Source organism: Erpetoichthys calabaricus, chromosome 15 (genome assembly GCF_900747795.2).
Source record: "Erpetoichthys calabaricus chromosome 15, fErpCal1.3, whole genome shotgun sequence".
Taxonomy (NCBI): domain Eukaryota; kingdom Metazoa; phylum Chordata; class Cladistia; order Polypteriformes; family Polypteridae; genus Erpetoichthys; species Erpetoichthys calabaricus.
The window spans coordinates 101,976,461-101,993,386 of record NC_041408.2 but is presented as its reverse complement, the minus strand read 5'-3'; the positions used below and the strand labels follow the sequence as shown (position 1 = coordinate 101,993,386).

The 16,926-nt window shown below is 41.4% G+C and overlaps 1 protein-coding gene across 1 annotated transcript in view; it reads left to right on the top strand.

The window, feature by feature from the left end:
• Window positions 1-3,495: 3,495 nt before the first annotated feature.
• Window positions 3,496-16,926, top strand: part of ppp1r21 (protein phosphatase 1, regulatory subunit 21) — a 97,895-nt gene continuing 84,464 nt past the window's right edge. The window contains exon 1 of the mRNA XM_028820198.2: window positions 3,496-3,798. Coding sequence (XP_028676031.1) covers window positions 3,745-3,798 — 54 coding nt within the window. The 5' untranslated portion in view covers window positions 3,496-3,744. The remainder of the gene's footprint in view (window positions 3,799-16,926) is intronic.

The window sequence follows — 16,926 nt, the reverse complement described above, 5'->3', positions numbered from 1 at the left end:
AAACGTTTTATGAAGTATACGGCACTGCAGAGCATTTTTCAAATGTCTCAGTTTTTGGAGTTAAAAGATAGATAGATAGATAGATAGATAGATAGATAGATAGATAGATAGATAGATAGATAGATAGATAGATAGATAGATAGATAGATAGATAGATAGATAGATAGATAGATAGATAGATAGATAGATAGATAGATAGATACTTTATTAACCCCCAAGGGGAAATTCACATACTCCAGCAGCAGCATACCGATAAAAACAATATTAATTAAAGAGTGATAAAAACACAGTGCAAGTTAAATAGTGCAAGGTGGAGAGTGCGAGGCAGGTATAACAGTCAATAACTTTGTATAATGTTACCGTTTACCCCCCCCAGGTGGAATTGAAGAGTCGCATAGTGTGCTGTAGGAACGATCTCCTCAGTCTGTCAGTGGAGCAGGACGGTGACAGCAGTCTGTCGCTGAAGCTGCTCCTCTGTCTGGAGATGATACTGTTTAGTGGATGCAGTAGATTCTCCATGATTGACAGGAGCCTGCTCAGTGCCCGTCGCTCCGCCACAGATGTCAAACTGTCCTGCCTACAATAGACCCTGCCTTCCTCACCAGTTTGTCCAGGCGTGAGGTGTCCCTCTTCTTTACGCTGCCTCCCCAGTACACCACCGCATAGAAGAGGGCGCTTGCCACAACCGTCTGACAGAACATCTGCAGCATCTTATTGCAAATGTTGAAGGATGCCAGCCTTCTAAGGAAGTATAGTCAGCTCTGTCCTCTCTTGCACAGCGCATCAGTATTGGCAGTCCAGTCCAGTTTATCATCCAGCTGCACTCCCAGGTATTTATAGGTCTGCACCCTCTGCACACAGTCACCTCTGATGATCACGGGGTCCATGAGGGGCCTGGTCCTCCTAAAATCCACCACCAGCTCTTTGGTTTTGCTGGTGTTCAGGTGTAGGTGGTTTGAGTCGCACCATTTAACAAAGTCCTTGATTAGGTTTCTATACTCCTCCTCCTGTCCACTCCTGATGCAGTGCACGATAGCAGTGTCGTCAGCGAACTTTTGCACGTGGCAGGACTCCGAGTTGTATTGGAAGTCCGATGTATATAGGCTGAACGGGACCGGAGAAAGCATAGTCCCTTGTGGCGCTCCTGTGTTGCTGACCACAATGTCAGACAAAAAAAAAATCAGAGGCTGTGTGAACAAAAGGCAAAAACAGAGACTAATGTCAAAACTAGTGTGTGCTAAACTTTTGTGTGTGATCAATTATATGTGCATGAAGCCTCTGTGTAATTAGAATAATTATAAAGCCTTTGTCTAAGAAGTAAATGTTGGTATACCTGCGAGTGCTGTCTAGCATAGAAGGAGGTAAAGTTTTAAAAACATTTTTTGGGCACCTAATTATTTTTACAATACCAGGTGTTTTCAGTGGTTGTAGTAAAACTAAGAAACAACTTACATCAAAATAAAAATACATTTTAAAAATTTCATAAAAATAATAGCACATCAGTAGGCTTAAGTTTACGCCAGTCATGCCATCAATTATCTCCACTTGTATTTCAGTAGAGGTACATCAAGCTCGGTAATTGCATGATGTTTATATCATTTCATTGCCAAATGACCCTCCTAAACCATAAATGATTTGTCAACAACAGCATTCTGCTCAGGTACGTAGACCTAGTGAATCTTTCTATCAGTACGGCAAAGAACATTTTTATTTTCAAAAGTGGTTCCTCACTGCTGTACGAAGTAAAAGGTAACAAAATGCAAATACCGGACAAGTAAGCTGACATGTTTTAGATTTGCATGTCAAATGATGGTTTTGTTGACCAGTGGATCTCAACCTCATCCTTTTAAATACAGAGTACAAAGGAAACCAGCAGCTCATCTGAACTGCCATCAGTCCACATGCGCACCTCATATTTTGCTTTCAGTGTGTGCCATTTGATCAGTTGCTGTGCACGTCTGGGCTCAATTGCAATGACATTTAACATGGCGTCTGTTATGAACAGCCTGAAATTCTGCTAGGGACTGTCTGTATCTGAATATAATCTGGAGATTAGTGAGCAGCACTTTTGAAAGTCTCCCAAAGCTCTTTTTGTGCATCATTAGATGAACTGTCAGAGCTTACCATTTAAGCAAAGTCATCACCATCACTAAAACTGGAAACTGCTGTCTAGTGCAGTCACTGGCCCAGTGGTGAAGAAAGAAATTGCAAGGTGTGCAGGCCAGGAAACAACAGGGTGAGCAAGCAATAAGTCATTCCAGAGGTGGGGTTCCCCTTGAAGCTTTGTGAGGTCCGTTTCAACGATGATCAAAAATAAGGTTTGTGACATTATGTCACAGAGGAGCTTTGCTTCAGAATGGGGGGGCCTAGGACCCCACAGGCTCCCCCATAGCTTTGTCCCTGCACTGGGCATTTCTGAAGAACTGTCTGTAATGTGAGAAATTGCTTCTTTTTTTTTCTTCAAACAAGTAGATTAAATTCAAGGCCCCCTGTAGCCTGTGGGACCCTGGAATGCAGATTGGGTTAGTCCATGCAGAAGTCTGGCCGTGGACGTGAGAGTTTTTCCTCAACAGAATATTTCATCTAGATACTTCTTAAAGGTTGTCAAGGTTTCTGCTTCAACTCCATGTCTCGGTAGTTTGTTCCAGAGTTCCACAACTCTTTTCATAAAGTCGTACTTCCTGGTTTTAGTCCTGAATGTTCATCTCCTTAATTTCCACTGGTGTTCTCGAGTACGTGATTCATCACTAAGCTGAAAGAATTCTGCTGGATCTACTTTATCAATGTCTCTCAGGATTTTAAATACCTGCATTAAGGGCCCAGGCAGTTTCCACTGCTCGGAGTCTGTCACAGTAGGACATGTCCTTAAATCCTGGGATGCACTTGGTTGCTCCCCTTTGCACAGCTTAAAGTTCTGCTATGTCTTTCTTGTACTGTGGTGACAGAAACCAAATGCGATCTCACTAGTGCATTATGTAGTCTAATATACATATAGTCAACAGTTTTTATGATATAACCTGTCTGTAATGCAACAAATCACTTTCTACTTTTTTTTTTTCAAACAAGTTGATTAAATTCAGGCCCCCCTGTAGCCCGTGGGACCCTGGACTGAAGCTTGGGTTAGTCCATGCTTAAATCTGGTCGTGAACGTGAGAGTTTTTCCTAGACAGAAGAATCAAACTTATGTTAAAAGCGGCTAAGTATTTTTTACACACTGCAACATAGCAATTACTCTAAAACCTTTTAAGCCAATTTTTTGTTAAAAAATGAAATGCATTTTTAAATATGCAGATGAAACTGAAAATCGAGATATACCTTTATATATGGAGCAAAATTACAAAAACAGGAATCTGCTTCTCAGCTAGTAATGGGTCTCAATGTACCGAGCTGAGCGAATGCGCCCCAAGAGCTGCACTACCGCCCTCCTGTCGTCAGATGGCAGCAGTATCGCTCAAGTGCGGTATCGTTTTGCCCTCTGACCCAACAAAACAGGAAACGCGGTACGTTTGCTCAGCTGATTCGTTACTGACTGTTGGAAGCTAGACCTATGCAGCGGTGAAGTGACTGGGATTGCAGAATTTAACGAGAAACCATTCTTTTACCCAATCCTATTCCGCCTTTTTTATTTTTTAAATTCCCTGCAGACGTTCTTTCTGAAACAGCATGCTACTGCGTGCTTCAATCAGCTGACAGCTGCTCGCCCCTTGCATTTTTGCCGTAAGTCCGCTCCCCTGAACAGCCGGGATGGCAGCCGATCTGCAAGCCAAGTACCAGAAGCTGGCCCAGGAGTACTCCAAGGTGGGAATGCCGCTTTTTGCTCCTCACTTGTCTTCGTCGTTTCTGTGCAGTCAAATGTATCTTCATAGCTGCTTTATCGCCACGGCTGTTCTCCGTGTTTGTGTACTGTGTGGGCACTACCCGTCTAACACAGTCTGGACCCACGGCATGCACTCTTCTTTTCTAACCTCTCCTGTTTTACTTCTCTCTCTCTCTCCCTCCGTTCGCTTTTATGGCTTTCTACATTTATGGTATACACGTTTCAAATCTGCTTTAAATAATTGGTTGTTGCTATTAATGGTGTTTTTTTTAATTTACTTGGAACGTCAGTCATGATGCACCTACCGGAGGTTTCGTGTTTTTAGCTCTAGAATGATGGAGTTTATTGGAGGCTTTGATTGAATGCAAAACTTTCTGATTTGTAAACTTTCCCAAAGAATGCTGTTAATTCGTTGTATTTCTCCAAGGATTTTTTCTTTCATCCAGAATTGTGCCTATGAGAGTCTTTATTCAGGGGAAAAAACCACTAAAATGCGTTTAAATCACAGATTCTTAGTTAAATGAGATTTGATGTGGCAGTATACCTGATGCTATTAAAGTCGGTGTTTTGGATGCTCTTCTCATTTCTCATTCGTTGCTAGGTCTTGGGTATGAAGATTCGTTCTTTGCATCTTATCAATTCTGAGCATTTTTTTTTCAAGATCAGAATTATTGCAGTATGCAACATGTGCTTCGGAATTATCTGGTTGAGATGCGTATGTCGTTATTATAGCGCCTATCATAGTAATCCTGTCTGAGATGTGCTGGCAGCTTGAACAAATTTTTTTTTTTAAGGACATAAGAAGTCTGACGCACGAGAAGAGACCATTCAGTCCATCAAGCCCGTTTGTTTAGCTAATAGCTAAGCTGTCCCAATATGTCATCTTGATTCTTCTTAAAGGTTGTCAGGGTTTCTGCTTCAACTCCATGTCTCTGTAGTTTGTCCCAGAGTCACACAACTCTTTGCTTAACGACGTGCTTTTTGGTTTTTAGTCTTAAATGCTCTCCCCTTTAATTTCTACTGGTGTTCTCAAGTACGTTATTTAACACTAAGCTGAAAGAATTCTGCTGAATCCACTTTGTCAATGCCTTTGAGTATTGTAAATGTCTGGATTAGGACCCCAGGCAGTCTCCTCTGCTCGAGACTGAACAGGTTTAATTCTGAGAGTCTGTCACAGTAGGGCATGTCATTAAGTCCTAGGATGCACTTAGCTGCCCCCCTCTGCACAGCTTAAAGTTCTGCTATGTCTTTCTTGTACTATGGTGACAGAAATTACACACCATACTCCAAATGCGGTCTCACTAGTGCATAATGTCCCATGACTTATTGTCAACAGTTTTTATGATATAACCTACCATTTTATTTGCCTTTTTAATTGCTTCTGTACATTGAGTAAGCAATGTGTCAACTTACGCCCTGTGGTTGATTCCCTGTTTAATTGAGACGCAAGAGCAAACAAAAAGTATGCTTGATGGTGCTAAAACATGCAAAAAATCAGGGGCCTTTCTTGCCTAACAAAGCCTCTTAAAGTCACAGCAGGAAGGAGCTCCATCGTGTGGTGTATTCTCCTAATAAGTGACGCCTCCTTGTAGTGGTGGGACCACTAGGGATGGAGTCCATTGCCCACACAGGGCATCATCTTGGCACTGCAGAGGGAATAAAAGAGGATAAGGTTCGCAGCAGCACCTTAGAAGATCCCGGATGCGTGACAATCCCTAAATCCTTTTCAGAGGTTACTTCCTTTTGGACAGTGTCTCCCATCTTGTATTTTTAATTGAGGTTTCCTTTGCCCACATGAAGCACATTTCTACTTTAAACTGTGTTTTCCAGGGGTTTGTGCAGTTCTGAATCCCGTCCAGGTCTTTTTGAATTCTTTTTGCTGCCTCTTCAATGTCTGCCACTTTTAGTGTCATCTATGAATTTCACAAGTTTACTAACCATACCAGAATCAATGTCCTTAATGTAAATCAGAAAAAGTTGTGGTCTGAGGACAGACCTCTGTGGGACCCCACTTTTTAGGTGGTCATGGCACTGCTGTGTGCACAGATGTACAGTAGAGCAGTTTACAGCTCAGCAGCAAACAAGTGGTTATTAATGTAAGATTTCAGATTCAATTTTTTATGATGTCATTACCTCGATCTGTTTCTATATACAATCATATGAAAAAGTTAGTACACTCCATGGAAATTAAAATTTTTCAAAATATTTGAACAGGCAAACAGTAGACCTAAATGCAAGCAATGCCTCGGGTAAAGGTGATATATGTGAATAACAAAAAGGAAAATTTAATTTTTCTAATATTTATTCAACAGAAATACCAATAGTCAGGGGTGCACATAACTGGTACGCATGCGCGACAAAAATTGTAAAAGTGTAACGTCATCTGTGTCCCTATGGCGCCAGTGCATACCTGATGGTCAGAGAGGGCATCGACACCTCATATTGCTAATATACGTTGTTTTCTTCTTAGTTCTGGTTATTTTGTGTTGCCAATATGTCTAAAAAAACAACAGACTTTAAGCAGCTACTTTGGTGTTTCACCACCTGCAAAGAAACAACAAGCCGAGCCAAAACAGAAAAAAAGAGTTTTTTTCTGAAAAGTGGCTCCAAGATGTGCTGTGGCTTGAAGCTAATGATGAGCGCGCTGAAATGTGGTGTAAGTTATGCCGCTCGCATCCACATATTGCAGACAAAACAAGTGACTTTTACACAGGCTCAAAGAATTTCAGTCATCTGTTATTTGGCAAACATGAAAAGAGCAAGGAGCACATGAATGTAGTACAAGTAGGGATGCACCGATACCGAAACGGGTATCTGGTATCGGCCTCAGTACCACATTTTCTAAAGTACTCGTACTTGTTAAAAGTCCCCCGATACCGGGGACCGATACCACGGTCTGAGAAATGTCTATGTTTGAGCGGCGTGTAAGGGGTTAATCACAGGCGCCGAGTGCCCGCCCCCAGGCCCCGGCTGCAGCTCAGAGCGGGGAGAAGGCGAGGCGAGACATGTCAGCCGTGTGGAACTATTTCAAAGTGAATGAAGACGACAAAACAAAGGCGGACTGCAAATTGTGCTCTGCGAAATTGTCCAGAGGAGGCTCAAAAGGTAGCGCATTTAACACAAGTAATTTAATCAAGCACCTAAAATCCCAACACGACAACGAGTACAAAGAGTTTACCCACTCTTCTAAACCAACACAACCCACGCTGCAGCAAACTCTTGCAAGACGAGAGAAAATGTCCAGAGACAATCCACGTGCTGTGAAAATAAACACAGGCAATTATCGAGTACATTGCATTGAGTGACCAGCCACTCTCGGAGGTAGAAAATGTGGGATTCCTGCGTCTCCTCCATGTTCTGGAGCCCAGATATGATGTCCCAAGCCGCCGCTACATGACTGACACGGAGCTGCCTAAACTACACGACTCCGTGAAAAAACATATCCACAGCCTACTGCAAGCCTCCTCTGCATTTAGTTTCACCACGGATATTTGGACAAGCAGTGTTAGCCCCGTGTCGCTAATTAGCCTAACCTCCCAGTGGATAGACGACAGTTTCTTGTTTTTTTTGTTAAATTATATGACTAAAGCTGTTACCTGTAAATTTAAATCATGTTTTTATTAAGTACTCGGTATTGGCGAGTACTGAAATGCAAGTACTCATACTCGTACTCGTTTTCCAAAAAAGTGGTATCGGTGCATCCCTAAGTACAAGCTATTTCTAATAAACAAGCTAGTCAAGGAGAAATTTCCACTCGCCCTCTAACTCGATGGCGAACAAAGGTAAATGAAGAACAATGGCAAGCTCTATGTAATATTTTTCTCCTTGCCTTTCATAAAGCTAAACACGCTTGTCCCCTATCTTCCTATGCTGAAGATATTCCTTTACTGGAGCAGCTAGGAGTAAGTGCGCGCGATGATCTGATGCAGTTCTGACATTATCAGTGCGGAGTTGAAAGCAAAGTTGGGAGTCTGCTGAATTTTGGGGACTGATTTTTGATGGATCAGAAGACATCATTAAAACCGAGCATGAGATCATTTTCATTGTGTCTGTGTCCAACATCGGGCAGTTTACTACGGAGTTCCTTGGCCTAATCAAACTTGGTGCTGACCGATCTGCTCAGGCTGTAACAGACGGACTTGTTAAACTTTTCCAGGAAGCAGGCTTGGACAACTGGAAGAGAAAGTTGGTCGCTGTGTGCACAGTCTGTTAACGTCGGTATATACAACGGCATTGTTCCAAAACTACGGCAACTAGCTGCAGTAGGAGACTCCCTTGTGCACCGTACACACAATAGAAAACTGGAAAATCAGCTGTTCGCAACGTTCCGTACTGTGAGACCTTTAATCGCTCCGTGCTCAAGCTGCTGCAGTTTTATTTACAAAAAGGTGGATCAAAAAATACTGCTGTGCTTAAGAAGTTGTGTGAAGAGAACGGGATCTCCATTGTGAAATTGGGTAAATTTCATAATATCAGATGGTCTCCATGGAAACATGACACACTGCTATAAATATCAAGGTTATTGCCAGCCATTAAAATGCAACTGGCCACGAGTGATAATTGACTTGCAGCATATCTGCACAGACCAATTATAGTGTTTTCTGAGCAACGTGCTTGACATTGACAAGATTTTGAAGACCACATCCATTGTGTTTCAGAAGGAAAAGCTGAGCATTGGAGAATGTAAGGATGATCTCATGGTGGCCATAGGACAGTTTACACTTTTGCTTGATGCTGAAGGCCACTACAGAGCATATACTGTTTCTAATGCTGACAGGGGTACAGTGACCAGACATCCTGGTTTACCTGGGACAGTCCCTATTTTTGGGTCACCTGTCCCGGCGTCCCCGAAAGATCAGGAAATGTTCCGTCCTGTGGCGTTTTCCGACAAAATGCGTACTTTTCCCTAGAGGCCTAGACCCCATTCAGCCTTTCTGACTCCAAATCATACTTTCTACCCATCATGACGTCAGACAGTTAGTCGACCTTCTTCTGAGTCTGACACCTGCTGGTGGCCATTGTTTGCAGTATGGAAACGCACAGAAGGTGAGAAGGCGGAAGTGGACGCATCGTCTGATGGTATCGGGCTGGCCGTGCCTTGTGATATAACACGTTTTGGCTATGCTACGCTCTGAGCTAGGAATTATCTTATTATTCCTGCTCTGAGCCAGATATAAGAGCTGATGCCTGATTCAGTCATTCACTCGTCAATACGGCGTTCGAGGTGAGCCTTTTTCACTGAAGTTAAAGCTTAAACGTAAAAGAGTTAAACTTGCCAATTTATTTTGTACTACAAAATTGAAAGTGCTGACAAAGTTTTTTTTTTTTTTTAACTTTAATTTTAGCTCTTTATTCTTTAAGTAAGTACTGCTGTACACACTTTACTATATAGTCTCAAGTCTGCAGACTGTACTCTGTAAATTTCGTCATAGTTGTGAATCTGATAATATTAATTTATATATTAATAATGAATGAATAGATGTTCAAAAGTACATTGGTTTTGTGAATGACATATTTCCTGACAAGATAAATGACAATGAACTGTTTGAGATATCCAATATCCAAAGATACTGTATGTCACTGCAGAAAAAAGTTAATGAATGGGGTAGAGCAGAATTACCAATAGAGAAATGATAGATGGAAATCTTTCAGCACTTTGTCAACCATTATGTTCCATGTAATAATATGAAACTCATAACAGAATTTGCATTATGTCTTCCAGGGACAAATGCTCCCACTGAAAGAGTCTTTTCTCTGATTAACAACATGTGGACGCCAGAAAAATCGCAACTTAAAGTCGACACATTGAAACATATGCTGGTTGTGAAATGCAATTTCAGTGATTCATGTAACAAGTTTTATGACCTGTTATTACGAAATCCTGATGTCCTGAGAGCTATCCACTCATCTCAGAAATATTAGTGTTTCATGATTAGGAAAGTTACTCATTAAAAAGCTTTATAAACATTGAAAAAGTGTCATGTTCAATTTCAGAAAGTATTAATAAATTACTCACAAAACATTTCTGGCACTTCTCTACTTTCACTGCGATTCCTGATTAACAACGTAAGGTTTCGGTTCGTCCATAACATACAGTATACTATATAATGTACACTAATGAGTTTGTTATTTGCTCTTCAGGAAAGTGTGTCTTTCAGTCAATTTTCACGAACTGTTTTTGGCAAGATCTAGCCTGTAATTTCACGAAAAATAGCATACAATGGTATAGAACCCTGCTTTGAAAATGGGTATATGTTTGTGGTTTAATAATATGATTGTTTCAAATGGAAGAAACTCGTACAGAATAAGATGCAGGAAACACGAAAATAGGCATTTCCATTATTAAAGTCTATCTGGCTTCTGGTGGGATCCACCCTCCAGACCCCCCGCCTGGTGTCCCAGGTTGCCCCCAGAAAAATCTGGTCACTGTAAGGGGCAAGATAAACTTAATCAGGGGGTTAATTGAGGAGTTTGGAATCAGATATGAATCACTAAGGTCATGTGATCATTTCCTAGTACAGACAGTCCCGGGTTACATACGAGATAGGGACTGTAGGTTTGTACTTTAAGTTGAATTTGTATGTAAGTCGGAACAGGTACATTATTTTAATAAATGCTATTGTTTACCGACTGTAACCAAGTGCTCTGCCAATGAATAATGGAGTTTCACCTCTCTCTGATCTTTTTATTATTTCTACTTTATATTCCTTGGTGATGGTTTTTCTCTTCTTTTCTGTATCACCAGCGCTTGCATCAGATTTGTGTTTCAGAGACATTTTTGAAGGGTGAAGACAAAAGGTTAAAATGAGTTCTTCTGCACAACACTGTACATGCTATCACAGCAGGAAGGCATCCCTCGTCAGCACGTCTGGTGTACTGACAAGAGACAACTTCCTGCTATGTATGTAACAGTACAAGCAGGCTTGCTATTGAGAATGAATGGGAGTAGCGAGGGGTGGTTCACCACCCACCCACCACTACAGTATGCAGCCTGCAGCGTGCGGCCGCCCACCGAGAACGAACACGGTGCAGCCAAAGGCGTGTAGTGAATCGCCCACCACTGCCCCCATTCAACAGGCAGCCACCTGAAGCACACTACAATGATACCCCCTGCCGCCCCGTTCACCCTCAGTGGCCTCCGTTCAGCCACAACCGGGTCACCGCTTGCAGCATTACCAGCCACCCACAGAAAACAATTCAGGGGGAGCTGTGTGTAGTGGGCGGGTAGTGAAACGCCCTACATCGCTCCATCCAGCCTGCGTCCAGTCAGGAGCAGTAGCTGCGGCGGCATATTGGGCGGACAGTGAACCGCCCCATTAAGCCTCCGTCTTGCACACAAGCGATAGCTGTGGCCCCAGTGACTATGGACCACTGGTCACCGCTCGCTTGCTGCCGGGTGCCGCCCGAGGGACACTACACTACACTACGCGAGCAGCAAAATCGCACCCCTCCAGCCACTACTTGCAGCATCCTCCGGCCAAAGATGATGGAGTGGCAGTTAATGAGGCACATGCGTCACAGCTGTGGCCTTGTTCGTAGGTCGGGTGTCCATAACCTGGGGACTACCTGTATTCCTTCAACATGGCCTCAGGAAATACTAGATTTACATCGTTTTGGCAACACAACAGTTTGTACCATTCTTCAGAATTATGAAGCCACACTGAGTCTTGACAAAGACACAACTGTCACAGAATGAATGCACTTAAAGCAAACAGGGAAACACTTGGCAGCATCCTCTGTGTATGACTTGGTCCAGATAATAAATACAAGCAATCCAGATCTTTACTCCAACATTGTCAAATTGGTTAAACTGTCTCTTACGCTGCCTTTGAGCAGTGCAGCCTGTGAGAGGGGATTCTCAAATCTTAACACAATAAAAAACAAGCACAAATCTCGTCTGTCACATGCTTGCCTCATGGCCCTAATGCACATCCACCGGTCAAAGAAGACCACAGAGACATTTGACCCAAAACCAGCAGTTGACTTGTGGATGGAGACAGCTAAGCAGAGGCTTAACCAAGGAGAGGGAGATGCATCTGCAGCATCATCATCTACCATGCAGGAAGCTGAGGTTGAGGACTGTGAGGTTGACAGTGAGGACAGTGAGGAAGGTTGCACTTATTAAAACCTTACTCTGTATAGAGTGATCAGGTGTTTCTGATTCTTACCTCTTTTTAAGCTGCTGCTATATTTTTATTTTATTATTATTGCTGTTGTATCTGTATTTATTTTTCACCCTAATTCTTTACCTTACTGTTAATTCTGTTATAGAAACTGTTTTATTTCAATTTTTTCAATGTCTTTGACAAAACTGTTTATGGTCATGCCAATAAATTGAATTGAATTGTGTACCAAACTCCATCTGATGGTACTCACTTGAGTAACTCACTGAAAGTTATATGCACACCTGCCAATAGTTATGCTGGTCCAGTGGAGAAAAAGTAAGTACACCGTTCTCCTAGTAGGTGGTATTGCCCACCTTAGCAGAAATGAGTACTTTTAGGCATTTTGCATAACTGCCCACAAGTCTTTGACAATATGAAATTTTTGACCACTCCTTAAGCTAAAATTCCTCTATTTACAAGATGTTTTTGGGTTTTCTTGCATGTACTGCCCATTTAAAACCCGACCCCCATAACATTTCAATGGGATTCAAATCGGAGCTTTAAAAAGGCCGGTCCATAACCCTCCATTTCGTCTATCTGCTGTCCAGCGTGACTGGTTTGGCGGTGGGTCAGTAATGGTCTGGAGGGGCATAACCTTGGTGAGTCTCAGAGACCTCCATGTGCTAGGCAACAGTACCCAGACTACTGTTATGTACCAGAATGAAATAGTAAGAGCCATAGTCAGACCTTGTGCTGCCTGGTACAGTGGACTGTGGGGTCCTCCTGATACACGACGATGCCCAACTTCATGTGGCTAGAGTATGTAAGGCAGTTCCTGGATGATGAAGGCATTAGCGCCACTGAATGGCCCACACGTTCCCCAGATCTGAATCCAAATGAGAACCTCTGGGATGTTATGTATTGGTGCATCTGATGCCACCAAGTAGCGTCACAGGAGATCCCCTAGGACATCATTCGCCATTTCATCAGGAGCATGCCCAGACGTTATCGGGAGTGCATACAGGTCCATACACACTACTTAGTCAAATTATGAGTTGCCATGATGAAATTCACACAAGTTGAATCAGCCTGTGATTTCAGCTTTTGACTTTTGATTTTTCAGTGTGATGTTGCATCCAGCCCTTCATTGGGTTAGTGATTTAGGTCATCATTGACTTCTGTTACATCATTTTGTTCTCAACAAATTACAAAGTTTTACTCGGTGAAGATTTTCTTCTTGAATATTGGCTCCAGCAGACCCCCGTGACCCTGTGTTCGGATTCAGCGGGTTAGAAAATTTATGGATGGATGGAGATCTAATGTGTGATTTCAATTTTCCCTTAATTTTTTTGGGCGGTGTGTATATACTTGTATATTAAAAAAAGCAGCAGTACAAGCACTGACACGTGTGGAACACCACTCTTAACATCAGCCAGTTCTGATAGGTTGTTCCCTTACACCATCACTCTCCTTCTTATGTTTTACCTAATTTTTCAACCATCTACACGCTACACCCTGAACTCTTGTTTCTTTTAGTCTGATGCCCAACCTCTCATGTTCCATCCTATTAAATAATTTCAACAAGTGTCATTAGTTTAATGACATGGCAGACCTCATATGTCTTAATTGAAAGTGCTGCATGTGAAATTAAACTGTAGTCTCAGTAATAACTTGAGGCAGAATTAAAGTAACATTCTCAATCTCACTTAAACCAGTTCAGATTCACAGGAAGCTAGTGCTGACTCCTGCAGCGTTTTGAAGAAAATATTAAGCAGCCCTAGATATGGAGCACCTGGACAATTCCAGAAATGATTAAGTCATGAAAAAACTTTCCTACTTAAAAAAAAAAAAAAAAATGTGCTTTTAAGATTACAAAAAATACTTTATAAAATAAGATTTTGATACTTGGATGTTACATTCAACTGGTTGCTTTTGAAACAAAGTGCCTTTTTGAAGTATCCAGTTAAAGGTTAAATGATGCTGGATGCATATGATATTAACATGTCTTGTTGCAGTCTATTCTTGTGTTCTCAAGAGGAATGATTTTAAAAGGCGTTATATGTCAACAGAATTGTTAAAGTCAAAAACTAAAATATGCTGTTTGCATGAATAATTACTATTCTGCTGTCTCTTATTATGGATGGATTAGCATCCCTGCCAATTGACAATTCTAATGTACAGTCAGAAATGATGAAAGGTCCTCACAACAAAGATGCATAATGTTCCATTTTCCAGACATGAGGCCATTAGGGATGTGAATCCCCACTGGAATGGTTGATGTTCCCTCTCCCAGTTGGGAGGCCAAGATAGGGGAAGGGCTGTGAGAGTTTTCCATTTGGGACCGAGCATTTTACCATTTTGTTTGGAAGTAGTTTTCCTTTGAACAAGGTCTCATTTGGACACACACAAGGTAGCGTGGCAATTGTAATTCTCATGAACAGTCCTGCTGCCGTCTGTGGGATCAGCAGAAGGGAGCTCCTGAGGTAGCAGTTCCCTGTCCTAGTGAGGTTCCCCCTTTCCAGGAAGTACCTCAAGGAAGGCCATATTGTTGCCCCTGAAGTACTCCTGGTTTCAGGTTGAAAAAGAAATGCTCTACTTCAAGCAGAGTTGAGTTGGAGTTTGGAGGTGAGGATGATTTTTGCTTGCCGAGCCTTTTGAACTGGGGATGGTTATTTCTGTAGTTGTGTCTAAGGTTTAGGGGGTCTGAGATGCTGCAGTGGTCACACTGTCCATCAGTTATTGGTTATAAATATAAATATAAATATAAATAAATGTATTATTATAAAGAGAATCTAAAGGAAAGGTTTACAGACACCAGAAATAAAGTAACATAGATATGGAACCTGGGTAAAAATCATTAAAATATATTGAAGTATTTGTGTCTCCTTCTGAGCACTGTTGATTCAACGATCATGAACTGTCAGCAGCAGCACATCGCAGTGCATGAACAGAGATGTGTGTCAAAATGTGGCACCCAAAAGAGGAGGAGTTTTGTGACTGGGGACTGTGAGGAGCCAACAATCGCCATAAAAGCCAGCAGAGTTTATGGTTGAGAGTGGAGCTAAAGATACATCCGTCAGTAATTTTTGGTAGGGTTCAGTCAGTATTTTCAGATAGGGGTGCATTCACACTCAAACTCTGATAACTAGAATGTTGTTTTACTATACCAGCGCCATGATCTCCATATTTATAACTTCCTGTTTTTTTTTTTTTTGTAATGTACCATAATCCAGATTACAATATGTGAATGTCAGGTTGTACAGTATAATAGCTCAGCTGAACTTCACACTAGTAGTAACACAACTATGCACTGGGCTTTATTCTTACATCAGAGAAGTACTTAATTATGACTATTGTTTTTGAAGTGGGACATTTGACCATGCTGTGTTTTTTTTTTTTCATTAAAATTTAAATTTATTAGGAGTCGGAGTACGTACATTTTTGCCGACCCTAACTCCAGGTACCCAAAATTGTTTCCGACTCAGACACCTCAACTCTGACTCCACAGCCTTGATATTAAACAGTATTAAATTTGATTAAAATTTATTTTTAATCCATTTAAGCAAAACTAGTGTTGCATGCATACTACTGTTTTGTTGTTGCTGGCAGTCGTGACAACATGACTGATATTTTGCATAGTAGGTGTGTGGCATTTGGTGGACAGCCTTACTTCTGTGTCACACAATCTCCATTTGTTATATCAGCAATAATCTTAACATTGTGACTTACTTTGTTTTTCTTTTTTTATGGTTTATACCAACATGCTAGTCAATTTATTATGAATCCCAGATATCACGAATTCTGCATGGCGGGTCTTCAAGAAAAAAAAACGTTACTCAGAACACATTATCTTGAGATCCGTCTGCCGTTTTCCAGGAAACATGAGTGAGGCAGTTGTATGGGGAAAATGTTACGTGCTTGGCTGAAAGTAAGATCGAGTTGTTTGGGCAAAACACTAAGTGCGATGACACAGGCCTGATGACGCCCATCACCTAAGAAGCACTACCTGAAACTGAATGAGCAGGAAGAAATGTGTGATTATGAATGGGCAAAATCACTCCTGACCAAGTGACACTTTTCAAAATGTGGTGCTATTGTGTTAAATGATGACTTAGCCAAACATTTAATATCTGGGGGGGTTAATATTAAATCATGCAACATATTTCAGTTTTTCAATTGTTCAGGATATCATTTTATATTTAAAATGCACTTCTTCGGCATTTGGGTTTAACAATAAACTTACACACTACAGAAGAGGTTTATTCAAATTATTTAATTCAGTAGCATTAAAAACCTTGCTTGCACAAAGCAATATACTCAGTGGGTGACGTTTTGCATATATTTTATTATTTTCAATTTAACTTTGACTTGTTGCTCATGGTGCTGAACAAGCTTTATTGACTTGTGATGTCTAATCCCTGCTTGTGTGTGTGAGTAGCAAAGGGAAAACAACTACAAAAATGGCTTCCACATCTGACCAGAGAGTGAAGCGATTGCACAAAGCAATATACTCAGTGGGTGACATTTTGCATATATTTTAATATTTTCAATCGAACTTTGACTTGTTGCTCATGGTGCTGAACACGTTCATGTTGCTGATGCACTTATGGCAGCATTCGCCTTGAAGACTCATTTACAATGACGAGGTACAAACCAGATTGTGTCGCACTGTAACCTCTGCCATCCCTATGCAGCCGCTGTGGCCAGTGATGGTGAACATGCAACAACAGTGGCCAAAGTACCCAGCAACAGAGTTTTTATGTTGATTTATGTATGAAACTTTTGCTTTGTGTGCTTTTTAGAAAACAATCTGGCAGTTGCTCACAACACTCTGTCACCATTGGTGCCAATACCAATACCACAGCATAACGCAACAGACATGTTGATTTCTGGAAGAAACTATTGCTTTAAAATTATGTCTCATGTATAATGTGCGCCTCAATTTTTAAGCAAACTAAATTTATGAAAATTGCATGCATCTTTTTCAGAGAGATTCTGCTAAAC